The sequence below is a fragment of the Penicillium canescens genome (assembly GCF_028828765.1).
Source record: "Penicillium canescens strain IBT 15451 chromosome Unknown utg000005l_segment0_segment0, whole genome shotgun sequence".
Lineage (NCBI taxonomy): Eukaryota > Fungi > Ascomycota > Eurotiomycetes > Eurotiales > Aspergillaceae > Penicillium > Penicillium canescens.
Genome location: NW_026703967.1, coordinates 879,355 through 906,049, shown reverse-complemented (window position 1 = coordinate 906,049; position 26,695 = coordinate 879,355). Strand labels below are relative to the sequence as shown.

Sequence of the window (26,695 nt, the reverse complement as noted above, 5' to 3'; positions counted from 1 at the left end):
TTGTGGCGTCGAGGTGATATAGACCATTGCCGAAGATGGCATGTCCGATCATATGTCCGGCATCATTCATCCATGTCATATATTGCTCATTGTAGATGCCGGTTACTTTTGCCTTCCGAGTGAACATCCCTCCCGAAAATAGGTTGCATTTGCCTCGAGGAGCATAAGCAACTTCCGAAAGCGATACTTTCACTAGAAACCCATCAGGGCTTTTTAGGACAAGATTGACAACTCCCGTTCCTTCAATTTCGAGGGTAGTGGACCCGTCTGCGGTGCTGATTTTTAAATTGGATGAGCGGAAAGTATCTTTCTTAAACCATTTCATGTCATTAACGATATGCATGTTCGCTCCTGTGTCCGCTAGCCATGTGTCTGTTGTACAGAAACTGCCTGCCAAGAAAGCTCCTAATACAGGTTTAGAGAAATCCAACGTCGTGGGTACTGGGTCCCCCATATCAACTCCCCCTGATCTCCGCAACTTGATGCAAGAGATAGCTCTATGCATCTGCGGCGAAGGGTCAGCTGGTTTCCCATGAGTTGAAGGGGAGGGACCCGTACCCAGAGCATCAGTCCGGATATATGTGTCTTTGGAATCGGGGAGATCCATTTCTGCGACACCACCCATGCCATTGGTGATAACAGCCCTGTTGGTGGTGTTGGTGAACTTTTCTTTGAGAGATCGTGGAATTTTCTCGGGGTTCTTAACCCAGCAATATTCCTCGGTATGGCCAGTCTTGCCACAGCCAGAATGGGTGCACTTGAGGTGACTTCTGTCCTCCCGTCTAGGCCTGTAACGAGTATTGTTGTCCGTGTTCATGATGCCGTTGCTGCTGATTGCATCTCTCTTGACCTTTTCCCTGATCTTTCTCTCTTCTTTAATTTGAAGCTGGTGCATTTCTTCAACATGCATGCGTTCAAAAAGATAGTCCAGATCAGGAGAATCGTCAGGGTTGATCGACCTAATCCAGTCATACTTCTCTTTGAAACCGCGATAGCTGGGAGGAAGGCCATGAAGAAGAGCCGTTGCGAACATGTCGTCAGTCATATCATACTTGACTGTCTTGAGATCAGCTTTGACCTGGCGGACTTGATTGGTGTAGTCGGTCACAGATGCGCAGTGATCCAGTTTGAGATCGTTCAATCGATTCAACAGAATATCGCGCGCACGTTCATTTGTGACCGCATATCGCTTCTTGATAAAATCGTAAGCTTCTTTGGCGTCCGAGCAATCCTCGGTCTCGATTTTGATGCCGTCAGAAATCCATTTGTCAAGTAGCTTGTTTGCCATCTTCATCTTCTCTTTCGCAACTTTATGATCATTGTAATCAATTTGCCATCGGAGTGTGTTGTTTGTTGTCAATACAACTGCCTGGCCATCATCCGTCTCGTTTTCGTCATCGGTTGTCGGACTTAAACTTTTCTTGATCCGAGTAGACCGACGGGTTTCGGTGTCAAGGACTTTCACAAAGTATTCGTCCTTGTTGGGCTTGGGTGGGACGACTTCTTCGCCCGTGAGAAATTCAAGCACATCATTTGCTCTGGCTGCTCGCTCAAACTCGCGTTTCCAACTGATGAAGTTGGTCTTGCCTTTGAGCCGGCGATCTGGTTTAACTTCATCCATCTTGGATGATGTCGTATCTGGTGCCCGGAATTGGGCGTCTGGGGTCTGGTTTCTGTTGATCACTGATCACTTGTCAATCCAAAGGCTAGTTTTTAGAAGAGAGGCTCATAACCAGTTGAACCATGGATTGAGGTACAAGTGTGATATTGATCTATATTGAGAGATCCAGCTATTTGTAGTTGCAGCAGCTCATCTCCCTGCTGCCTAGCGGAGTGTCTGCCTAACAGGCAGCCACTCCTATAGATCTATATGCATCACGTGACCTGGGATCCAACTCGCGAGGGGTCAGGGTAAATGATTTCACACACACACACACACACGCCTGTATTCAGTGTTAGTTTCTTCCCAGCACGGAAAAGCTCGCCCCAACCCAGAAGCTGTTTCTCCACAGCAGGCCAATCCATTTCGGTTTTGTCACAAGAGAGTGTGAGGTCTGGTTGATTACGGTGATTCACCGATACAACGGCAGTTGTATCATCAAGTTCAACTCTTTTCTGTGGAAACTTCTTGACTACAATTTCCTTTAACTTCGGCTCTAAAAAAAGACGCCAGTGAAACCGCAGAGCCAACACCAGGTCTTGCTCTGTGTTTTTCCGGATGGTTTTGTTGTTGAGGGTTATCTTCCACACAATCGAATAGTGAATACAGGTCGGTGGAAGCTCATCGTACAATCTTCCTTCTTCCCACTCACCCAGCTGAAGTAATCGAATCTGGTTTATTTGAGGAGATCGGTGCTGCGGGGAGAAGTCGTCATCTGGGCGGTCTTCCGGGCTAATAAAACTCATCATGGAGGGTGTCTGGCAGACACCGTATCCGGGGGCGGGGCATATTCTGGGGTCTGGGCAAAGAGCGAGGATTGATCGGGTTGGTCATATGAATCAAATAGCAGTGGATCATTCTGAGTGTTGAATGGGCTACGGCTCATATTTGTGCAGCTATTCAACCAATAATTAACATTATCGTGCATCAAGAGGCTCTGGGGGATCTTTCGCTCTGGTTGATACTTGTTGATTCTTACCTAGAGAAAGCGGCCGCTGAAAAGAGAGCACAGGCAAACAAGAAGATTCTTGGAGTAAGCAGCATCGGAAAACAGCGATGCTAGGTTATACAAGCGTTCTCTTCGATCTGATCGGTGACGACGGAGCCCTCCGAGAGTAGATGAGGTTGGGACACCTGTAAAGCAGGCACAGCATAGTGTTTGCCTTGTTTGCATGTAGATCTTCCAGGTTCCAGGGTATTCCATAAACCGATCGACCACTATTCCCGATTGGGAAAAATGTAAGCATCTAATATTGGAGGCCCTCACATATCTGCGTCTTTTTGCCAACCCAAAATCTGGTCGAAGAGAAAAAGATTTCAATTGAGGTGAAGGAACAAGGAAGAAATGATGTAGGTAATAAACATCATATCGTTGGTTTCAGTATTGATGCTATTCACAAATGAATTACGCATGGATGGGCCTTTCAACAGTCCCGCAGTCATTAAGTTGAGGGCCGCGCGACCGGTGTTTAGCAGCTAATTGTTTTACATGACACATAATCACCTGATCTGTCCAAGCCTCAAGCATACCCCTGCGAAGAGGATAGTTTCAAAATATCGGATAACTCTAATACCGTAACACTGGTCTCAAATACCAAACAATACGAAGGGCTGTTTTTCCATTACTAGTCTGCGTGCAATAATTTTCCACGCTAGCTCCTTGGCAGTGGGGCCCGAGAAAAGAAATGCTATCATCAGGGTAGAAGCTGTTTTCGCTATCGACTGTACTAACCAGGAAGATAGCGCCTACATTACAAGCATAATCCGCCTTAAGGCAGTGGCTATAGCGACCAATTCCACTAATTTGACAAGTCGGTCATCTCGATACGACCCACTATAGAGACTAATCGTCTTTATCAGGATCCCTAGCTCCGATTGCAACTTGGTCTTACGTGGAGATGAACATGAGAATCATCTGATCTTGTGTCCCGCCGTTGCATCCGTTATTCAGACTTACACTTCCACGGCTTCTTTGTCCGAGTCGCCTATGCTGCGGCAGTAACGATCCGATGAACCCTAAATGAGCTACGCTGTAACGGGTACTGCTGGATAGGGAACGTAAATCAGAATTACAAGGGCAGGTTTTTGCGGAATATCGAAATTTGCCAGAGTTGGCCCTAGCTCTTCATGGGCTGGTAAGTTCAACTCTGTTGGAATTCAGAGGGAACATGTTATTTCTTAAGGGAAACCAGGAGGCTATATATACAACGCGAACTCCAAGTTGATTTCTGATCAACTTACTTCTTCGTACAGTAGTATTCGAAATCAGATTTACCTCTACACTCTTAAGACTTTCATTCCCGAACCCCACCTTGAAACACGCTAGTCTATTTTTAGCTGACCCCCAGTTACCCCTGTCGGACTGTATTGTACTGGAAGACGCGCGCGTTGCGCGCATCGGCCCTGAAACGAAGAACTGGAAAGGGGAGACGGAAAGGTGAAAAGAGACATTAAAATGTGTGGATGATGTTTGAGTTGCGTTTTATTTAAGATTGACCAATGAGAGGAAAGATCAGATGACTAATAAATGAAATCGAAGAAAGCAACTAAGAAATCAGTTAAATTCGCTAACAGTAGTTATTTTTCGACTGCGCGAGTATATCAGCATATGAGGCTTTCCTTGGCCTTTGAGAGCGTCTCTCTGGAGTGGGAGTGCTAGCACGAGGTAAGGCATTGACTTCGTCTGCCGTGTCTGGCCACGTCATTTGCGTGCTTTCGTCGTCCTCATCATCTGGGGCATCTGTTCCAGTTGGCTCAGGATAACGCTGGTCCCTGAGAGAAGGTTCATTTTGGGGGATTGTAATTGATTTGGAGGGGGTGGTGGGGCCAGCCCTCTGGGACCAACGATCGACTCGCTTCCGTTTACCAGTTGTTGAGGAAGGAGTTAGAGGTAGATGAGGAGCTGGTGCAGGGAGAAAATGTATATCATCCGCGATGATAGCTAATTGACGGTTCTCTTTTGTGAGGCCGAAGATGCGACCCGTCAAAAAAACATGGGCGTTTACATTCAATGGCGGAAAGTTCGCCTAACGTTGCCCGTTTTTGAAGTAGGCGGTGATGGGAAAAGTGTGCTGGGTACGAGTTGACGTGTTGTAAACGGTAGTCTGAAGACGGTAGTGGAGTAAAGTTGGCCCATCGTTTAGTTGGCCGCCGCGGTCAAGAACGACGCCGAGGAAAGTAACTATTGGCTGAGCAGCTTCGGGACAGTGCATGAAGTATGAGGCAGTACCTTCCTGATTTCCGGGATGACTAGATTGTGTAAGCATGTTCCTAAATTAGACAAGGCAAACCTACCGATCTAAATTGTGAGCGTGAAGTAGAATATGAAATCCTTCCTCATCGGACGTGGTAGTCAGAAAAGCACCCGACGAATAGACAAAGGCATTTGGTTGGTAAAGGTCAGGCCGGTTGCCCTCATTAAAGAATCTTATAAGGGTGGGGATTTCTTCCTGTTCAACATCGTCTGACTGAACATCCTTGCTTGGGATATTGAGCGAAACACGTAGCTGTATGGAAAATCCTTTACCAGGTCGTGTTGGATCCGGTTCAACATTCTCGATGAAATCGCGGATATGAAGGACGGCGGGAAAGGATTTATTTGATGGCATATCGAACGTAGTTGTCTACGGAGAAGTGTGGGGCTAGAGGATAGAGCAGGACAAAAAGGAACGTACTGAGTAAATTAGAATATGAAGTATGTTAGGCGTGACAGCAGGAAATAGTCGTTGTGCAGCACGTTAGGCGCAAATACGATGAAAATGTGAGGAATCCAAAAACCTTGACCGCTTCTTTAAAAAGAGGATTACGACATACAGAACATGAGTCTGCATGTACAAATGTGTGTAGGACGTGGAAAGAGATGATTGGACATTTGGTTACTTAGTCGTAAGAATTGGTCTGCCACGCACGAAGAGTTTCCTGTTGAAGTACTTGCAACCTCCGCATTTCTTCAAGCAGGTGAGGGTCAGGTTTGTGCTCAACGTCACTCATAACGATTGGTTGCATAAGATGAAGGCCCTCCAGTGAACGCAGGCGCGAGAGTTGCACATATGTGGAGCAGTATTTTCGGTGGGAGTCTTGCCGTCGACTCTTGCCTTCGTCTTTCAGATCCAAAATGACAGAGTTGAGAGTTGCCCCTTGGACCTTGTAGTCGGTGAGACAAAATGCCGGACAAACAGGAATTTGCTTGCGCCGGACTGAATAACCCTTCACAGTGATGGACATTTCCAGGGGGAAAGATAGGTAAAACACCACCGTCCAAGTAGGGAATATTTGGCTGTGTGCGGGCTGGTTTGAAAAGAAGACAGAGTGGTGGCTTAGTGCAAAAAATGTACTGGTTGTCTAATTCTACGAATTCCGCTGATCATGCGAAACTCGGTTCAGAACCACGGTGAATGATATATATCCGGTGGTCACTCACCTTCTGGGTCAACCGCAACGCCTACCGCCTGGCCAGTAGCACCATTGACCAAGCCTGCCGATGTGCAAATGTTCGTCAATACCATTGTGGGCATGGAAAATGTGTACAATGAGTCCCGGGAAAGGGACTTTTGCGCCTTGCTCGGGCAAACCGAGCAGATCATCCGCATGAAGCCGAGGGGCTGGCGGGCCTGAAGATCTTGTTCGGGTGTGGAGAGCTGGGAAGACAAAGATCTTCTGATGTCTGGCTCGAGCGAAGCGTTCAATCTGAAGACGATTTATGACGTGCCGAAGAGAATTCAACTTGACAATGGCTGTTGCAGTCAGCAGATGTGGAGCGGCGAGCGAAGATATTGCCTTAGAATTCAATGTTGATAAGTCCTCGGGTGTCAGTGTAGCAGACCTCGCCCGACCCAATAGGTCTCTATATTGTATGTCCTCTGCCTGGCGCATCTGCTCGTGGAGGATGACGACTTCATGGAACTGATTCCATATGAGTTTCCCATCCTGTTCCGTATCGTTTCTTGGAGGTTTCCACAATGGCTGGCCTTGGACCGGAGGGAATTGATGGAAATCGCCCATGAGGACCACTACAGGTAATCCCCCAAAAAGATCTGGACATGATCTGTCCAGAGATCGAGCGATCTTACATTGTGTATTGATGATACTCAAAGCAGAGAGATCTATCATACTTACCTCGTCTATGATCATAACGGTCTTTCGAAACCATAGCCTGCGAACTCTCGGACCAACTCCGCCGCGCCTATAGCAATTGAGAGAAATACCAAGGGACGTATGGTACGTGCTTCCTCCGATGACATCAGCAGCAGCTCCTGTGGGCGCCATTAGGATGACCACGTCCTTGCGGTGTATCAAGTCCATTGCAGCCACGACGGCTTTTATTATCTGGCTTTTGCCCACCCCTCCTTCACCTCCTACGTAGAGGAGGGTTTGTTTCCGCATAGAAGAGTCATACGGGTGGTTGACACAAGCCAGGAGGTTAGACATGACGTTTTCCACGACAAGACGTTGTTTCTCATTCAGTGGAATAATATCGCGCACCACTGATGTTAATGAGGCACCCGTGGGGTTCTGACCGATCTCGGAACGACGGTGTTGCAAGTCAAGTGATAGGTCTGCTTCGGTTAAAATGGGAACCAAAAGGTCGTCAGCCAGTCCAATATTGAAGTCATCAAGGTCTGATGCAGTAGCGGTGGGCATCCCAGGTTGCGTGTCATTATCTACGGCCTTAGTAATATCCTGAAGACGCATTTTTAATTCTTGCAGGGTAAACTCAGGGAGGAATTGGAGACCAGTGGACTCCCGCAGAATGCTACTTGAAATCTGAATTGGCCCAAAGTTGTCAAATTGAAAGGGCAAAGAGGGAAAAATTGTCGGGTCAAGAGTGGGAATACGTCGTTGGACATCATTTGCTTCGTTCGACCAGCCTCGACCAATCGTAAAGAAAGCAGCCAAAAGTGTTTCTTTGCTGAAGGAATTGTCGAGTGACTGAGAAAGAGGCGTTGGCTCATATTCCGAATCTGACGCAGGCTCAGGGGAACCGGCTAATTCCTGGTCAACCGGGGAAGTATTTTGCGAAGAGCGACTCCGCAAAGTGATGTCAGCCTGGCAATCGCTCTTTGATTTACGTAAAAGCTCGATATTATCCGCAAATGTCCGAATATGCGCTGGAAGTGTTGGCTCGACAGACGTCCAGATGTGATGAAGAATGTCGTGTGTTGCTCCGGAGTCAACAGGTATTTGGTGGAAGAGTGGCCGTAAGTTCTGCCAAGGAATGAACATTCCAAGAAGAATCTCGGCTAGATCGTTCTGAATTGCAGTGGTTGTAGGGTGTCCGCCTGGCATGGAATCCTCAGCGGACTGAAATTCTGTCAGCTCACCTTGGAGGGTTACAGTGGCTGTCTGGGACACTGATCGAGCCAGCCTCTGCACATGAGTTCGATACCTTGGATGTGTCTCATGGAATGGAATATCTTCTGTCGTCGCGTCCTGGACCCTTTTGGTGCGTACAAGCATGCAGTACTCGAAAATGCACAGGGGAGAAAGGAGAACCCCCCGCCATCTATAATTGTCGAATATGTTTGCCGGTACAGCCGCATCTTGGTCATAATTGCACTGTTCTTCTCCCAGCGTATCGGATGACGCTGCATCGCCAGGTTGACCAAGTGGAATGATAGATCGAAAATATCGTCTTAGCCACCACAGATTCAAGCGTGTGAAATTACAGTTGAGCGTGTAGTAGGAAGGGAGTTGGAGTAATGTGCTCGCTACTTGCACACCACTAACTTCTCGGTCTTGTGTCAAGCTATTGAAACAGCGCAGAGCAAACTTGTCCATGCCTTTTTGACGAAGCTTTATGTCTGCTAAGTTTGGGGCGGGAGTGGAGCTTGCCCGATCGATGGCTTGTTTTAATAACGCGGCTTTCGTTACTATCTGACTAGGCGAAACATCGTCTTTGGTCGCATAATTAGTGATGTAGTAAAGGAGCGATAAAGACTTAGACACGGTCGGGATCCAGGAGATGTCATGATTCGAGCGTATACAGCTGGCGATTGAGGGGTTCCACGGGTTCACCCAAGCATGATTACGTGCAAGATGCACAATACCATGCTCGTCCACTTGAGAGCTTTCCAAAATATCTCGGGGCATACCAAAGCGACAACTATTGTTTGCCAGCCCCGAGTGACGGTACTTAAAGCAGGTTGCTGTGTGACGAGTGGAGTGAAGTTGCTTAGAGCGAGCAATGGAATTGCTGTCGAGGAACAGATTCTGCATGAACTCGCGATCCGACTGTGGACCAGTTGGGGAAGGTGGCATGGTTGTGTCAGGGTCTTGGGGGCATAAGTGCAAGCTATGCTTGATAACGGATTCCCAAAACGTGATCATCCGATCTGCAAAGTGACTGTTCGCAAGTATACGATCGCGTAACTTGCTGAAACCTAGATTGCCTCGAATCCAAACCAATGCGTGAAGATGTAACATGCCTCGTTCATTACTTTCAACAACACCAAAATAATTAGACACATCCCCAAGGATTCCGATCTCAGTATGTTTCGCACTCAGTAAACCGTAGAGGACTGCCTTGCAAGTATAATGGAAGAATCTTGTACCGCCACTGGATCAGAAGTCGCTGTTGCGCATCGTATCGTCGATGAAACTTCACCAGTGGGATCAACCGGGCACTGTATTCCAGCAAGAGCCAGAACAAGGGGGTTTTGAAGGTCAGACGGGTTGATTGTCAACCAGAACGCAGGCATCCCTTCGCGTACGAGCAGACCTCGGAGCTCGGCACGCATCTGTAGCTTTTGGAAAAAGGATCCTGGTACTTGGACTCCGATGGCAGTTATATTCTTGAGTAGTCGTCGGATAATGGGATCCGCGGGTACTTGATTCGCAGCGAGTTCTTCGGCCGCTTTCCGTAGGCGATCGGCATCCAGTCCGTTCAGATCACCGGTAACAGAGGTCCACTGTGATCGTTTTATGAGGAGTGAATGACCGAGACAAGAATTCCGCAGTTGGATAACATCATATAGCAGATACATGGATGTCCTGTGGAGAGCAAATCTGGATTAATCAGTTAAAGCCCGTACTACTAATGGTCGTAGCCACATGCCTTCGGCTATGATGTCGGAGTGCCCAGTCAGCGAAAGCAACGAGCGACACTGACACATCCCGCTCATCCTGGTGTCCTCCAACCCCGGTAGGAAACAGCGTAGGGAAAGCAGATGTGAAATAATGAGCGTCCTGCCATTGATTCAGGAGCGATGCCTGCCCGGGAATTCCATATTCAATTACACTAGACTGTCTTTGTGTGTTGTACACGGTATTTAGCACGCGGAAACTAGGGTTTTGGCGTTCTCCGTTGATATCAGTGGTGACAGAGGCTGAGATTAGGAGAGGATTCTCGTCAATGTTTCCATGGTTGTCCTCCGCGGCCTGCCACTCATTTTCATAATTGCCTTCTTGCAAATCGACGGTGTAGCCGGCCCGCTCATCAGAATCTGTTTCGTTCAAAGATATGATCTGCTGCTGCAACTCAGATGGTATGAACTCGTCAGGCCATTCGTTGACAGTTGAATGGTCGAGGACAACGTCTCCGTAAAGGGGATTGAATTCGGTAAGATATCGCAGAGCAGCAAGTACTTTGCTTTTACGAACAATCAAGAATGGTCGTAAATCGGCGTCTGTTGGGGAACCTTTTCCCATCCATATGACCTTGATGATCTCAGTGAAATCTAGGGCGTGGCTTGGTAGAATTTGAAGTAGTGGCTTCGGGTCTTGTGGGATGATTATGAAGTGACCGCGTAGCGCATGGTAGTTTGCGGGCGATGTTCGCCCCCGTGGCCGCAGCTTCACAATTATTCCAACAGGGTGAGATCTAGCAACCAGATATTCTTCGGTTAAAGTAAGATCTGTTAGGGCGTCAGGGTAGTGCTGGCATAAAGTGACGTTCACGCTGTTTTTGGCAGAAAACTTTGGAATGTTTGCTCGGAGAAGGGCCGCATGGCATGGCGGGCAGAGGTTCCAAAAACCGTCTGCATAACCGCAGAGGTCTAGGAAACCTTCAAGTGGCTGTAACAAGGAATCTGCATCTAGGAATTGTCGTATATCAGAACTAGCAGCAAGCTTGCCACACGAGGAGCATATAAGATCTCGGCTCGCAATTTCTATCTCATTATCGAAACGAATAAACGAGGAACGAATATAAGAACTGCAGATTGGAGAAGGGAAAGTCTCCGAGGCCTGTACACGAGATTCATGTTCTTGGCGTAGAAACGCGATGGCTTGGTTGACAGCGAGAAAGCTGGGGTCACAGTCTATAGGCTGTATCCGTGATCTTGGGGATGATGGAGATATAAGCCTTATTCGCTGACGAGAAGGTCGAGAGCGATGTCGCGGAAGATTATTAGGCCGCTGGAACGAATTCGTAAAGGGATCAAAAGAGGCTTGGAAGCGGCCAGAGCTGACAGGCGTTCGTGGAGCAGTCGATCTTCTGGACCTGCAGTCCGGACAACGGATAATATGACGCCGGCCAGCAAAGTACTTCCCACAGTCCAGGCATGATGTATCATAAGTTTGCCTTACTTGACAACCTGCGCAGAAAAGAGCAGGCGAAGTTACCGGAAGCGGAAGATGGCAGCGTTGACAGGGACGCGTTTCAGGTGGGGACGGAACAACTGCTAGGCGGCAGGCGGGGCACCGCGGCGGCTGAATAGCTGTAGACAGGCGAACACTGCGACCGCAAGTAACACAAGAGCGATGCGTCAACATCGCGATGCAGCACCAAAGAGATACAAGAAATCTCAAAGTGGGCCGCAGATAAAGGCGCTGGTGGCAGTAAGACCCTGAGCGTACGATTAAAACATACAGCAAGAAACGGAAGCGAAGCAATCAAAGTCGGACAGCATGCAGATACAATGCAGATATAGATGGCGAACCCTAAACCCCAGATACACAGACTCAAAATGGAAATTCAAGGAACGAATCACGGGGGTGCGTGGCGGAAAAAACCGTACATAGTTAAGCCTCTTCTTTTTTTCCAGTCTCGCACACGTACATCCACGTTGATTAGACTGGAAGACGCGCGCTCCGCAAGCTCCGCACGCCGATGCCCTGAAACGACATGAAAACAAGGAAGTATGTTTGGTAACTAGCGAGCAACTTTATTGGATAATACAGAAATAAGGTGCATAAAGAAAGTTTCTTGTACGGGGTGTTAATCCTTGAACATTATGGTATTATCGTCCTCAATGCAGGCCTATTATTAGTGCAGAAGTAAAGTAATATATATATGTATTGGGATCCAAAATACGTCGAGATACGCCAAGGTCTGATCTTGTGGTATGCGGATTGAATTAGGCTTTTGTGGCTTAGTTTTAGTGTAGATAAATTATGCCGGGTCTAATCCGTGTTACCTATGCCAACCCAGAGCCATTTTTAGATCCAACTCAATACGCAAGTCAGCATAGGCTTTATTGAGGTTTAGATTCTTAATAAAAGTCAAGCCAATTGCATATTGATATACGGCTAGGCTTTGAAGAAGGTCTTCTGACACTCCCGCAAACCATGGTAGCGGGCTCCATGGATTCAAGAAAGAAAAGCAATTTCGCATCCGGCGATGCTATATTTTATTGCTCCTATATACTTGCACCCTTGCCCGACATCACATCACTCATTGTCAATCTATCATCTAGTCAGATTTGGCACAGCTTATTATAGGAAGCCGAGACGTGGAACACGTCCTATATGCGCACTGCACACAATGACATACGTGTAGGACAAAACAAGGACAGAATCATACCGTAGGCAGAGACGTTAAGAGGCTCATCGACTATAGAACTAGTGGGTAGGCGGGGATCCCTAGGCGTTGAGAAGAAGCAACAGAAGCCGAATACGACAATTGGAAGCAACAAACCTAAGAAGGAAGAAAAGGAAAGTCGCCGAGTAGCAATCAGATGAGAGCGTGGGAAGATAGACGAACAATCAGAGAAGAGCGTGAATGAACAGACAAGCAATCAAATGCGAAGCGTGGAGATATAGACGAGCAATCAGAAGAAGAGTACTCCTAGATGGCTTGGGCTGCTGGCCTATGTATTTGGATCTGCGCATTTTTTTAGAAGCAGGTGCGATTTTTATCAGCTTTGTCAACCAGCAGCTTAACGCCGCGTCATGCCTATGAACTGCTGCCCCAAAATACCATTGTCACACCGTATGGAAGTACTCTCGCGGCGTGAAACCATGTTTATCCTTACATTCCATATCAGCGCCCTTGTCAAGTAGTACTCTCATCGCTTCTTTTCGGATCATCGTTGCAGCCCACGACAGTGGTGTCCGACCGCCATTGTCCTTTGAATCAACTTCGGCGCCATTGGCGAGTAACCGGCCCACCACAACTTCACCGCCCCGCTCTGCAGCCAACGACAGCGGTGTCCGACCGCCATTGTCCTTTGAATCAACTTCGGCGCCATTGGCGAGTAACTGGTCCACAATCGCCTCACGGCCCCCCAATGCAGCGCACGACAGCGGTGTCAAACCGCTATTGTCCTTTGAATCAACCTCGGCGCCATTGGCGAGTAACTGGTCCACAATCGCCTCACGGCCCGTCGCTGCAGCCGACAATAGCGGTGTCCGACCGCCATTGTCTTTCGAGTCGACCACGGCGCCCTTGGCCAGTAGCAGTCCCACCACCGCCTCATGACTGTAGTCTGCAGCCCACAGTAGCGGTGTCCGACCGCCATTGTCTTTCGAGTCGACCACGGCGCCCTTGCCCAGTAGCAGCCCCACCACCGCCTCATGACTGTAGTCTACAGCCCACAGTAGCGGTGTCCGACCGTGACTGTCCTTCGGATTAAGTACGTTGTCGATATTCGCGGCCGGCTGTGAGGACAAACAGTCCGAAAAATATCGCAATCCAAGCCCAGCTGTTAAATGCAAGCCCGTTACGTGTCTCGGAAAATCCTGACTAAAGCGTATGGCTCCCGATTGTGGATTTGTCGCGGTCTGTATAACGGAGGAAACCAGATTGTTGTCCTTTAGGAAAAGGAATGCTGCCTCAGACACCTGCTCCTGGACCGTACGCGCGTGCTGGCCCCAATATCGAGAAGCATAATCCAAGAGCTTGTACTGCTCGAGTCTGTTCTGGAATTCTTCGTAACTGCCACAGCTGCCGCTCCTAAAAGCATTGAATGAGAGATATGTGAGACAAGAGGACGCAATTTTGACCTTAATACCTCGGTTCCACTTCTCTCGGATCCGCTCAAAGTATTCTTGGGTGGTGTAGTGGACGAAGCGAATAATATTATTTGCCTCGTTCACAACAACAAGGCCAGCACAAACGGTGGTAATTTCTTCCACATCCGGCATGTTATCCTCATCGAGATATTTATCACCGAACTCAACAGCTACCGCATGGCGTAGTTCCTCAACCGTGAGCGGCCTTTCTGCATAGGTAATCCAGGAGAGGACATTACGAGCTAATGCACGCTTCATGCTTGGTTGGGTCCCTATTCGCTTGATTGTTTTGCAATATAATTCGTCGTATACTTGTGCGAGTCGTCGTTTAGAACCCTGAAAATTCTTTGAGATTCTCTCCAATGTAGACTTGGCCTGCTTCTTGGTGGTTGTATCTCGCAGCAAATCTACACTGAGACAAGCGAGAAGGAACCTAATATTGTTAGTAGATCGTGTGTAAAGGTAAGGACGTGGTATACTAACATGCCATCTGCTGCTTTAACGATATTATCTTCCACTACGCTCGGCAGCTCTTCGTCACCTCGAATACATTTTGGAAGTTGATAAATCTGGTCTGCGACAAATTTTCTCACGTCACCATTACTTGCTCGAACCTCCAGTTTTGTTGCATGTTCAAACTCCTCTTTTAGTTCGGGAATAAATCGCGAGGTGATCATTAGATTGAGATTCGCATCCTTTTGGAGGTCACGGATCTTGGCCAGAAGTTGGCTGAGAGTGCCGTCTTGGCGGCCCAGCAATTCATCCAGAGCATCGATAACAAGGTGAACTGTTGAGTAATTCTTAAGTGTAGACCGTAGGGTAGCGAAGATTTCATCGTACGATAATGTGGTCCTTTCCCTTGAATGATCCTCATGTAGACGTAACACATCATCCGGGATTAATTGTTGGGCCTGCACTAGTTGCCGGAGGATTGCAGCGAAGAGACTGGGGACGTTTTGTTCTCCTCGCATTTTATAATCGCAGTATATGTATACAACTCCGTTGGCGCTACTTTGTATCGTCCTAAAAAGGTGGTTAATGGCCATGGCAGCCACAATCGTCTTACCAGCCCCGGGCATTCCATGACAGAACAGGGTCTGCTTTGATCCACGAATCCAGCTGTTAAATTCGGAAGCATCAAGAAACCATTGCCCAGTCCCTTCTTGTCTCTTGTTAATGGCGTCAGATTGTTGAGATGGGAAATCGGCTGATGATATCCAATTCAGGATTGTGTCGCGACGTTGACTTTGTTGGATTGCATCCACACCGATTTCAGCATTTGTTGCTGCGCGATGTGTTTGCCTCACAGCCTGGTCAATTTCCTCAATCCTCTTGTCCATTCTCTGATTGGTTGCAAACGTAATTGCACTAATAAGTCGTTGTTCGTCTTCGAAAAGCTTCGCCAGTCTGTCAAAGGAGGCCTTGGTCACCTCATCCGCTCCTAAGAAAAGCGCGGCAGCATATTTTTTCCATCGGCCAGTTTTAATTGTCTTCTCAGAACGGGCGAGAATATCCAGTAAACATCCCAGAATCTGGACTACCTTTTTCTCCAGGCGTGGACTCATACTTTCTTTGCAGTACTCCTCCAGGCGGACTGTGAAGTCGCCGAGCTTATTGAAAAGTTCGTCAATCCAGTCATACGCCTCTGATACTCCATCGGCGGCTTGTATGACAAAGACAACAGCACCAAATATCGTCGAAGCAGGGGCGAAAGGGGAGAGTGAGATTGCACTAGAGGCAACAGCTGAAATCACTGTAAAAGGCTTCACAGCCTTTTTAATCCTCCCAGTAATCTTGGAACGTTTTGCCCGGAAGCTAGTAAAACTGAGATGGTCTTTTACAAGCTGTTCTTCTAGTTCTTTCGAACTTTTTAACTGCTTGAGTAGACCTTGCTCAGAGAGTGTCCGACTGGTGGAGTCGATGTATCTGTCAACGGCCTCACTCCACAGGCCCTCGAAGTCATGCGTTGTGGCCATGTGAGCGATGGGCGAGACGTTAGAAATTGAAAGAGTAGGCGGCAGGCAAATATGTTGTTATACAGAGCCGGCGCCTATAGCAACTGTAAGATCTTCATCTAGCGAAGAGTCCTTTCTTTGCTTCGGATGGCAGTAGAGTGGGTTGCTACATATATTCGAACAATTTTGGGACCTCTTAAGTCACGCTTACATCAGTGATAGTTATGGCTCTCCTTGGATCACCCGTACAGGGTTATCATGAGCTCTATAAGCACGACTAATACACGCACACTTCACTTTAGAAACGGTGAAGAAACCGAGATAAATTTATAGATTGTTAAGTGTTGTATTTGGATTGAGCAAGTATATCAGCGTAGGATGTTTTGGCCTTTGGGGTCGCCTCTCTGGCGTAGGAGTGTGAGGCTGTGTCTGGCCAGGTTATTTGAATTTCTTCATAGTCGTCATTTGGTGCAGTGGTCTCAGTGGAGTTGAACGACTGTTTGATGGTTGAGGTGGAACCACCTTCCAGCAAGGTCGCTGATCTAGAGGTAGTGCGAGGGCTATGGTGGCTTAGCATGGCATTAGCCCAAAACATTGGCCTTGCAATGGCTGTGGTGGTACCAAGGGCGGCGGTAATGACAGTGGCGTCATGGGGCAAGATAGCAGGCAATGTATCCTGTCATGTGCCCTATTGGTTGTGTCTCACCATTAATGGTCCTGGTACTCTATTGTAGTGGATTGTGGGCTCAACTGCAAAGTTTAGATTTCATAACCATATCAGCCGCCTATTTTGTATTCCGGTAGACATGGCTATGTTTTTGATACGTCAGTATAAAGTAACTTTCACCTCTTACCCATCCAATACCGATTGGTTATATGCAAGCGGAGTGTGACTCAACGAAGATGAGGAACCGCGGACGGCAAAACCACGGATGTGACATAGCACAAGGTTGCGGGCTCGGATGATCGACATACGTTATGTGGCGTACCCGGAATTGCGGGCGGTGATCCACTGAACGCTAAACCTTAAATAAGTGAGTATGCTTTATTCACACTACTATAGAGCGCTATATATTCTGCTTCTTACCTGGTAATAAGCCCGAGCATGGTATCTTGGTGCTCCCTGCTCTAGGGCCTGGGCGGTGAAGGACTGAGCTCGTAAGGGTAAGTCATTCCATCCTCGAGTTTGGGAGAGCACGAAGGCTTGCACCTTTTCTTTTTCATGGCTAGACGCGAATGAAGTTGTGAGAGTCTATTAAGATTCGGCAGACCAAAAACCGGGACTGTGAGGCCAAAAACCAAATAAGTAGGTTTTCCTGAGGAGGTTAGTTTTGCTCTATGTTCAAAGAATGAGAGTTTGGCGCATTGCGGCCTAACCCCGCTTCCTTATATAATGAACACGAAGGACAAACTGGTTGCAGACCAATTAGAAGACTTTAAAGAAGTGCGTAGCAAAAGCATGCAAGCAATGAACGTGAGGGTATAACGAATGAGCACCAAGTATGAAGCACGGACACCAGGGTTAGGGAGCCAGCTGTTAGGGCTATAGAGGAAAGAGCCAGTCAGTAAGGATGAAAACCGCCAACACTAAACAAAAGTGCGAATTGCTTGAGCAGCAATCAGAAGAGGGCGTGGAATGAGGAGATAGCGAATCAGAGGAAGACAGTGGGTCAAAGTAGCGAATAAGAAGCCTGGATTTGGCTAACATCAACATCATAGATAAAGTTTTGACAACAAGGGTATCCCTGCGGGCGAAGGTAAACCCTTCCTCTCACTTCGTTCGTTTCAGGGCATTCCTTGGTAACAATGACTGAGTTATTGTAATAGTACCGTAATTTGCCTTAGAATTTGATAGAATCTTTCATGCAAAGAGACCAAACAAAGTGGGCAATCCTGACGATTCGGCAAGATCTCCCCCAATTCGTCTCCTTATGTCTTGATCTTCTTGTCATACGCAGCCTTCGCTTACATTCGTTTGACATCCAATAGAAGGCTGCATTTGATCTATAGAGAACTAACCTGGTAGGAAAAGTTGTTTTTATTTCTATGGCTTCTTTGATCCACTGCAATTTCATTCGTTGCCGTGGCCCATCGAAAGCCCGTACCCTTATAAGCTGACATAGAAGAGAGCCGTTTTGTGTAAAGATGACACAGAGCCCAAATCATGGCGATCCAATCTCCCAGCCTGCCGCGCCCGAACTATGGGATCACGACTCGCAATACGCTCCGACTCATGGATACGTTGGTGTCTACGCAACGGGATCTGACTACAGTCCCTAAATTATGGCTGTGCACTGATTCAAGGATCTAAACTATATCAATGATGAAAAACATTCGATCCGCGCCGGCTTCCCACCTGGTCCCCTCCCACCAGTTTGCGATCAGCTGCTAGTTCGCTGGTTTATTGGTCATCACCAAAATTCATAATTAAACTATAAAGTAAGAAATTCTAACATGTCTGCAAACTTCGAAATCCACTTCTCCTGAAGCTCATTGTTTAAGGAAACCATCTTCTCCTCCTTCGCATTAGCTTCCCACTCATCTCTTTCAATGGAATTCCACAAAGGTTCATTGCTTGGCAGAGGGAAGTGAAGTTCACTGGCAGGTAGTAAAGGCCTGTCTTCTGGGCTTGCGCTGCTGAGTGTCGCACAAAGCTTGTACAGTGATATATTGAACCGCTTGAACTCCTCGACACCCACCCAGACCAAAGGGGGAGGTCAGCTTCCTTATACCGGGCGAGCATATTCGGATAGGAGAACATGCCCAGTCTTCGACAGCTTCCAACAAGTGATTTAAGCAGTGTTAAATCCTCGGCCGAAATAGATGCTTTCAGATTGAGGTTGACAATACCTTCGCCCTTCACGAGAATAGACAAAATAATATGTAGTAGGATGGCCTGGTATGTCGCTATTGGCCAGAAGCAATTGCTGCATGCCCCCTCTACTTCTGAGGCATCCCATTTTCCCTGTGGCTTACACATCAGCAAATTGGCGCATTACAGGTCAATAATCTGACGTACCCGTTGACCTCGGATAGCATAATCAAGTTTATCATGAAGCTCCACTGCCGCAGACTGTGCAGACGATTCCTTCGATGTCCACATACCGATGGCCACCATTGATTGTAGAAGTAGCGGGGTTTCTCGGGGTAGATCGAATGTCCTTTTATGGATGAAAGACCAACGGGGGTGGAATACCTCAAAGTAATGATCAACGTAATGCTTCCTCTTCTCCCAATAAAATTCCTGAGACCGTTCGTATTTTGGAGATGATGGAAGTGGAGTCCGGTTCCTGGAATGTTGCTGTTCTGTTTTACCATCCTTATCTTGAAAAGAACATGGAATGTTGCGACGGACACACTCTTCACATGGCACGCCCCTTTCGCACCGACTTTTGCCGGTATGACAACCCGCGCAAGCTCGGCGCGCGCGGTCTAGCGGCTCGGTTGTTTTGTGCTGCCTTCGAAGATGGCGTCGAAGTGTATCGCTAATTGCAACGTTCTATAGTCAGGTTGGTGTTGAAAAAAATGTAAGTGTAAGCACGTGGGTACCTTCGTCTATATTGGGAACCGCAGATGGAACAGACAAAGGCCTGCAGCTGGGCGTGGTTTGATTCTTCGTGGCGTTTTAAATGCTCCTTGCGCCGGTACCTCACATTGCAGCCAGGGAATTGACACTGGAACGCGCCGTACACGAAAGGATCCGAGAGACTCTGAAAGAACCCGATTTCGCCGCCGAACCCTTCCATTAGTAAGACTGTCTCTAGCAGCTAGCGTCCCTTCAGAAATGACACGGCAAAGGGGGAGAGTGGGCCTACTGAGGTTTGCACGGTGTTCGAACGGGTGGCAATAGCTCTTAGCTCCACCGCGTCCTCCACCGTTCCCCCCACCGGGCCCCCACCGGCATCCCACCGGCCTCCCACCGCTTTTGAGCTTAGAAATCCGGGACACAACTTCGAGGCGGAATTTCGCAAAGGGCACACAGTTTTACTTAGTGCGATGCCGACGGGCGGCAAGAGGTTATTAGTAATCCTGCTACTTACGACTCGCTCGAACTCGTAGTCCCATCTTAGGATTTCTAATCACCGAGATTATGGAAGGGATTACCGGAAAAGAAACTGGGTATAGGAGCCTCGATACTCAAAGTGAACTATATTCCGCACCTCGAACCATGACTCCTTCCATCCTTATCGCCGGCGCCACCGGCAATACTGGCCGAGCTGTTGCTCAAACACTGCCGAAGTTGCTTCAATCCAGCAGCACCTTATCCGGGTACCGCGTTATTGCTCTCACTCGCACTTCGAGCAGTCCTGCAGCACGCGAGCTTGCTAAATTGCCCGGAGTTGAAGTGATCGAGCAGAACTGGGTTGAGATCACCGCCGACTGGCTCCGCGAACACCAAGTTGCTAGAGTGTTTATTGCATCCCAACCCGAGCCCAACCAATTTGCCGTAGAGTCGACCTTCCACCTCAATGCCCTCAACGCTGGCGTCAAGTATGTCGTGCGGATCTCCACTACGGCTGCGAATGTCTGTCCGGACTGCCCTGCCTACCATCCACGCCAGCACTGGGCCATTGAGGCTCTCCTCGGTTCACCCGAGTTCGACAACTTGCAGTGGACCTCTCTTCAGCCGAACATCTTCTCAACACTCATTTTGTCCCCTGCTGCGGAATTCATCAAGAAGTACCGCAGGACTGGAGAACAGAATACACTTCGGTTAATATTGTCAAAGGATGCACCGGTCGGCATTATTGATTCCGACGAGGTTGGTGTTATTGCAGCTCATCTCTTATCCCAGGATGACACTTCCAGCCATAATAAGTCCAGATACGTTCTGAATGGACCAGAGGACATCACTGGGATGCAGATTGTTGCAATGGTTGAACAGCATATTGGTACACCCGTCAAAGATGTTAGGTACAAGGACCTCTCGTTTGTCGACACGTTGTATGAGGACAAGTATGCGGCAACCAAGCAATCGAAGAACATCATCTACTCGAGCAAGCGGGCCATCGACACAGCGTGGGAAGGGAAATGCTCGACTTCTACGACCAGCAACGAGATCCTGAAGCTTTATACTCCAAAGTGCACGCCTGCTGATGCCTTGAAAGCGTTACTGGAGGGCTAGGGATGTAATGAGTCGGACCCGCTCCTCACTATGTGGTCTTGCCGGTTAGGTTTTTCGTTCCACCACCGCCCTACCTGCCCCTATCTCTACCAGTGTTCAGCTTTTTCAACTCCTTCCCTTCTTCAAGCTTTATTTGAACAGCATGTTTGGCCCAGTCAGCACTGAATCAGTTTGGCCTCAGCCCTTCACAAAGGAACCATATGTTAAAAGATAGTGATCTCGAGAATGAAACAACTTGCTTCTATTGGAAAATGGGTAGACTACGACTTATACAGACGCGCTCGAAATCAGTTTCACGGTTTTACTCTCTTCAATTATTTTCTCTAACTCTAAATTGAAACACGCTAGTCCATATTAGGTCTAGCAAGTTCCAGAACATCGTCATGTATTGTAAGAATAAATCACATGACGTGATGCTATGTACTTTACTGAAAATACGATTACGTAGAATAATCTCAAAAGGGCACCTTGTCACGAATGGCAGATAAATACTGAATGGTGGGGTCACACGATTGTACCAAAGGTTTTGCAACAAACGGAAAACGCTAGTTGCCACTCCGAGTGAGCGAGGAGCTCAAAATCTGGATGAGTGTTCCCTGGCTAGCGTAGTTTCCTAGGTCGCCTGGTAGTGGGGTACTTTGGCGACTGAGCCATGTGTTCGCGACTTAACTTGTCTGACTGCATCATGGCATCTACGATATCATATGGCGGACCTAACTCTGGGTTCCAAGCAGGCGTCATTAATGGAAATGTCACTGCTCAGTTCGGTAAGTGGGAAGACACAAGTCTACTCAACCCGACTAATTTACTGCCTTAGCACAATCAGAAACATCGTTGAACCAAGCGTGCCTACGGGATCTGCGAACGACCAATCCCACCGACGATAAAAACCGTATCAAGAACATGAATGGAGGGCTGCTTAAGGACTCATACTGCTGGATTTTAGACAATGAGGAGTACAGACACTGGCAAAATGACCGAAGCAGCCGTCTGCTTTGGATTAGAGGAGACCCTGGCAAGGGGAAGACAATGCTCCTTTGTGGTGTCATTGAGGAGTTGACACGCTCGATTGGAGTCACTGCGAATATTTCGTTCTTTTTCTGCCAAGCTACTGACCTGCGAATCAATAATGCCACGGCCGTTCTCCGTGGGTTGATATATTCACTTGTCGAGCAGCAGCCATCCCTTCTCCACCACGTACGACGTCGATATGACCCAGCGGGAAAAGCACTGTTTGAGGACATAAATGCATGGAATGCCCTCTCGAGGATCTTCACGGATATTCTGAAAGACGTGGACTTACGGAGTACCTATCTGATAATCGACGCTCTAGACGAATGCACAACAGACCTTTCTCTCCTTCTAAGCTTGATTGCCCAGGAGCCTCCCGCCCATCCAAAAGTAAAGTGGATTGTCTCAAGCCGTAACTGGCCCGATATTGAAGAACGCCTTGGCACTGCAACCCAGACAGCCGCGATCTCGTTGGAGCTAAACGGGGCGTCTATATCTGAAGCTGTGAATAAGCTAATCTGGCATAAGGTTAAGCATTTGGCAACAACAAAGCAGTATAAAGATGAAACGCGCGATACGATATGCCGTTACTTATCGTCGAATGCGCAAGACACTTTCCTGTGGGTAGCCTTGGTCTGTCAGGAGCTTGATAGAACACCGCGGAGGCACGCTCTTAAGAAGCTGGAAGCATTTCCTCCTAGGCTAAATGCTCTGTACAGTCGAATGTTCGACCAGGTTCTCAATTCGGAAGATTCGGAGCTCTGCAAGCGCATACTGGCTGTCATGTCAATAGTTCATCGGCCTCTTGCGTTGGACGAATTAGCCTCTTTGATTGAACTTCCTGATGAACTCTATAAAGACATCGAAGACCTCTCCGAGATCATAGCAATTTGTGGCTCCTTTTTGACCTTGAATCAACACACCATTATCTTCGTCCATCAGTCTGCGAAAGAATTTTTACTCAGAGAGGCGCGAAACACTGTTTTCTCCGAAGGCAAAGAAGCTGGACAATATGCAATTTTCTCACGCTCTCTACAGGCTATGCATCGGACACTTCGTCGCGATATCTTCGACATTAAGTTCCCTGGATTTCCTATTGAGAAAGTCACTCAACCCAGTCCGAATCCTTTAGCAGCTATACAATACGCGTGTGTCTATTGGGTAGACCATCTTCGGCAGGGTTGGTGTCATAAACAAGATGCCGTTATTCTTGACGAGGGAGGCTGCGTCGATCTTTTCCTGCAGCAAAAATACCTTAACTGGCTCGAAGCCCTTAGCATCCTCGGAAGTATATCGCAAGGTATAGTAGCTATGCTAAAGCTTGAAGACTTGCTTCAGGTAAGTGTTCAATTTTATGTTGGGGATCTCTATTTACAACGGAAACTATCAATAGACACACAACAAGCCACTACCTCTTTTGCATCGAGTCCGAGATGCATCCCGGTTTATTCGATATTGGAGGGTAGCCATTGAAAGCAGCCCGCTTCAAATATACAACTCGTCTCTCATCTTCAGCCCAACTAAGAGTATCACAAGAAAGTGCTATGAAAGTGAACAACCAGATTGGATTTTGAATAAGCCATCTGCAGAGGAGAATTGGAATCTGTGCCTTCATACCCTCGAGGGACATGATGGTTGGGTCAGGACAACGTCCTGGTCCCGAGACGGAAGCCGACTCCTATCAGCGTCTAATGATAATACAGCGAGGATCTGGGATCCGGCCACTGGCCAATGCACGTCAACACTAGCGGGGCATAGTGATTCGATCAGCTCAGTTAATTGGTCGCAAGATGGAAACCAATTCGCATCGGCTTCTTTTGATAAGACGGTCAGAATTTGGGATACAGCTTCCGGCCAGTGCGCGCTAACCCTCGAGGGGCACACTAGCGGGGTCAGGATGATCGACTGGTCCCAAGATGGAAGCCGGCTCGCATCAGCGTCTGATGATAAGACATTGAGAATTTGGGATCCGGTTACAGGCCAGTGCGTAGGGGCCCTCAAAGGGCATCATGATTCGGTTTACTCAGTATCCTGGTCTCAAAATGGATGTCAGCTGGCGTCAGGGTCCGCTGATTATACGATCAGGATCTGGGACCCAGAAATTGGCCGGTCCATATTCACTCTCGAGGGCCATAGTAGTCCGGTAACCTCTGTTATCTGGTCGCAGAATGGAAGCAGAGTCGCGTCAGCATCACATGATAAGACGGTCAGGATCTGGGATCCGGCCACAGGCCGGTGCAAGTCTACACTCGAGGGCCACAATGGCTCAATCAACGCAATTGCCTGGTCCAGCCATGAAAACCGACTTATGACAGGGTCATCTGATCACACAGTTAGAATCTGGGATCCAGCCACTAGCCATTGCCTCTTCGCTCTCGAGGGACATAGTGATATGGTCATGTCCCTTGCGTTATCGAAAGATGGAACCAGATTTGCATCAGCATCCTGGGATAGGACAGTCAGGATATGGGATTCAGTCACTGGCCAGTGCACATCAATACTCGAGGGACATACGGATACTGTGAACTCAATCGCTTGGTCCCAAGATGGAAGCCAAATTGCATCAGCATCCTGGGATAAAACGGTCAGGATTTGGGACTCGACAGCCAGCAAGTATGCATCAGCTCACTTAAGCAAAAGAGTTTCAGTGTTGTGCATTGCCTGGCCGCATGATGGAAGTCGGCTCGCATCAGGTTCCTCAGATAGCATTGTCCGGATTTGGGATCCAGCTACAGGTCATTGCTTATTACTCCTCGAGGGGCATAGCGGGCCAGTTAGCTTAGTTGCTTGGTCGCCAGATGGAAGCCGACTTGCGTCAGTATCAGATGATAAGACAGTCAGGATCTGGGATCTAGTCACTAAACAATGTCTTTCGGCTCTTGAGGGGCATGGTGATAAAATCATGTCAATCGCGTGGTCAAATGATAGAAGTCGACTCGCCACAGCCTCTTGGGATAAGACCATTAGGATTTGGGATCCGATAAACGGCCAGTGTTTGTCAACCCTTAAGGGTCACAATAATCCGGTATGGTCAATTGATTGGTCGCAAGACGGGTGCCTACTCGCATCGGCCTCTTTGGATATGACGGTCAAAATCTGGGACCCAGCCATTGATCAGTGCAAGTTTACTCTCAGCGGTCATGGTGGATCGGTTTGCTCGATTGCTTGGTCGCAAGATGGCAGCCGACTCGCATCGGCGTCTCTTGACCGTATACTCAAAATATGGGATACAACCAGTGGTCAGTGTATATTAAGTCTCGAAGGACATCGTGGAGCGGTCAGCACGATTGCTTGGTCGCAAGATGGAAACCGACTCGCAACAGCGTCTGTTGATAACTCAGTCAGGGTCTGGGATTCGACCACTGGGTATTGCGAGTTAGCACTTCCTATCTCTTCCTCGTTCCTTCGATTTGACAAAATAAAACTCAATCATCTACACACATCAATCGGTACATTCAAAATTGCACTAACCAGGCCCACTCCACCACACACTTCGCTATCGTTGCCAGAACAAAATGGATTTGGTTTCAGTGGTGACTACTCCTGGATAAGCTACAATGGACTGAACCTCTTGTGGCTGCCTGCCGAATATCGACCGGAGTCTCCGTCTTTTTCTGCTGTATCTGGACGAACCGTGGTAATATGCTGTTCATCAGGCCGTGTCGTGTTTCTCTCACTCTCAGAGCATAATCCCATCTCTTGCTTTTGACTACTTATATGCATGTTTTGGTATTATTTTGTTGTTTATCCCAGCGTTGATAAATACTCTTTGCGGCCTTTCCAGAGATTTCTCCAATATCTAAAGTATCCAACCTGTAGGTTTCGTCATATCAGATCCGATGGGCAATTCAACTTAGCCTTAAAACTACCAAGTTTAGTACGTAGGTTAATATACTGTTACGCCAACAGCTTTCAACCATCCAACACCCTGAGGAGAGATTAGACACGTGATCCGTCATCCGTGACATTGTACATGTTGTTGTCTCTGACGGTTGGTATTGAGGCGGCCCGCAGTTTTCAGATCTGTCGCCATGACAACCACGTTACCAGGGACCACGACAGTTCTTTGTCACGTGCATTTCCCAATACCCCAGCATCCCCCAGACCTTCGACTAAAACTCATTTCATCCGCTCACTGAGCAGAAGGGTGAGCAAGGGTGAGCATGGAGAAAAGAATTTCCACATGGTGCCCAACAATGCCCATCAGTCAATGCCTTATGGGGTTTCCATCCACAGCACCTTCTATCGTCCCTCCGCAAAATGGCGCCAAGGCTCCCTCCATCGAAGCTCGAGATGATCCGTGACATGATACTTAGCAAATCCCTGAATACATCGCAGATGGCCGAAGCAGCTGAATGTAGTGGGCGTTCCATCATCAACATCCGCAACAATCTCCACCGATTCGGAAATGTCAGAGCCCCTCCGACTCGTGTCGGACGACGAAGAACTATCACCCCTCCGATGCTAGACGCCATATGTGATCTTCTACTTGAGAAGCCTGGGCTGTACGTGGATGAGATGGCGCTCTTTATATGGGATGAATTCCATATCAAGGTGACAAATTCGAGTCTTAAACGGGCTCTTGCGTCTGTCGGCTGGTCGAAAAAGGTGGCTCGACAAAGAGCAAAAGAACAAAATGCCGATTTGCGAGACTTCTACCTACACAACCTATCGGATTTCCGATCCTATCACCTAGTTTATGTGGACGAGTCCGGATGCGATAAACGAATTGGTTTTAGGCGGACCGGCTGGTCTCCGGTCGGCGCGACACCT

General features: G+C 48.0%; 5 protein-coding genes across 5 annotated transcripts; 3 read left to right on the top strand and 2 right to left on the bottom strand.

The window, feature by feature from the left end:
- Window positions 1-497: 497 nt before the first annotated feature.
- N7446_007942 (uncharacterized protein) lies at window positions 498-1,621 on the bottom strand (the record flags this gene model as incomplete). Its single annotated transcript, XM_058516687.1, has 2 exons — window positions 498-505; window positions 559-1,621. The coding sequence occupies 2 exons, from the start codon at window positions 1,619-1,621 to the stop codon at window positions 498-500; spliced, it is 1,071 nt and encodes a 356-aa protein (XP_058370333.1).
- Window positions 1,622-12,802: 11,181 nt separating this feature from the next.
- On the bottom strand, window positions 12,803-15,807 carry N7446_007941 (ankyrin repeat-containing protein; the record flags this gene model as incomplete). The annotated part of the gene is made up of 2 exons (XM_058516686.1): window positions 12,803-14,264; window positions 14,315-15,807. 2 exons carry the CDS (start codon window positions 15,805-15,807, stop codon window positions 12,803-12,805), a joined length of 2,955 nt encoding a protein of 984 aa, XP_058370332.1.
- A 3,246-nt stretch (window positions 15,808-19,053) lies between these two features.
- N7446_007940 (uncharacterized protein) lies at window positions 19,054-19,275 on the top strand (the record flags this gene model as incomplete). The annotated part of the gene is made up of 1 exon (XM_058516685.1): window positions 19,054-19,275. The coding sequence occupies one exon, from the start codon at window positions 19,054-19,056 to the stop codon at window positions 19,273-19,275; it is 222 nt and encodes a 73-aa protein (XP_058370331.1).
- Window positions 19,276-19,954: 679 nt separating this feature from the next.
- Window positions 19,955-20,911, top strand: N7446_007939 (SDR family oxidoreductase; the record flags this gene model as incomplete). The annotated part of the gene is made up of 1 exon (XM_058516684.1): window positions 19,955-20,911. One exon carries the CDS (start codon window positions 19,955-19,957, stop codon window positions 20,909-20,911), a length of 957 nt encoding a protein of 318 aa, XP_058370330.1.
- A 685-nt stretch (window positions 20,912-21,596) lies between these two features.
- On the top strand, window positions 21,597-23,614 carry N7446_007938 (uncharacterized protein; the record flags this gene model as incomplete). The annotated part of the gene is made up of 3 exons (XM_058516683.1): window positions 21,597-21,678; window positions 21,729-23,260; window positions 23,567-23,614. The coding sequence occupies 3 exons, from the start codon at window positions 21,597-21,599 to the stop codon at window positions 23,612-23,614; spliced, it is 1,662 nt and encodes a 553-aa protein (XP_058370329.1).
- Between the last annotated feature and the right edge of the window lie 3,081 nt (window positions 23,615-26,695).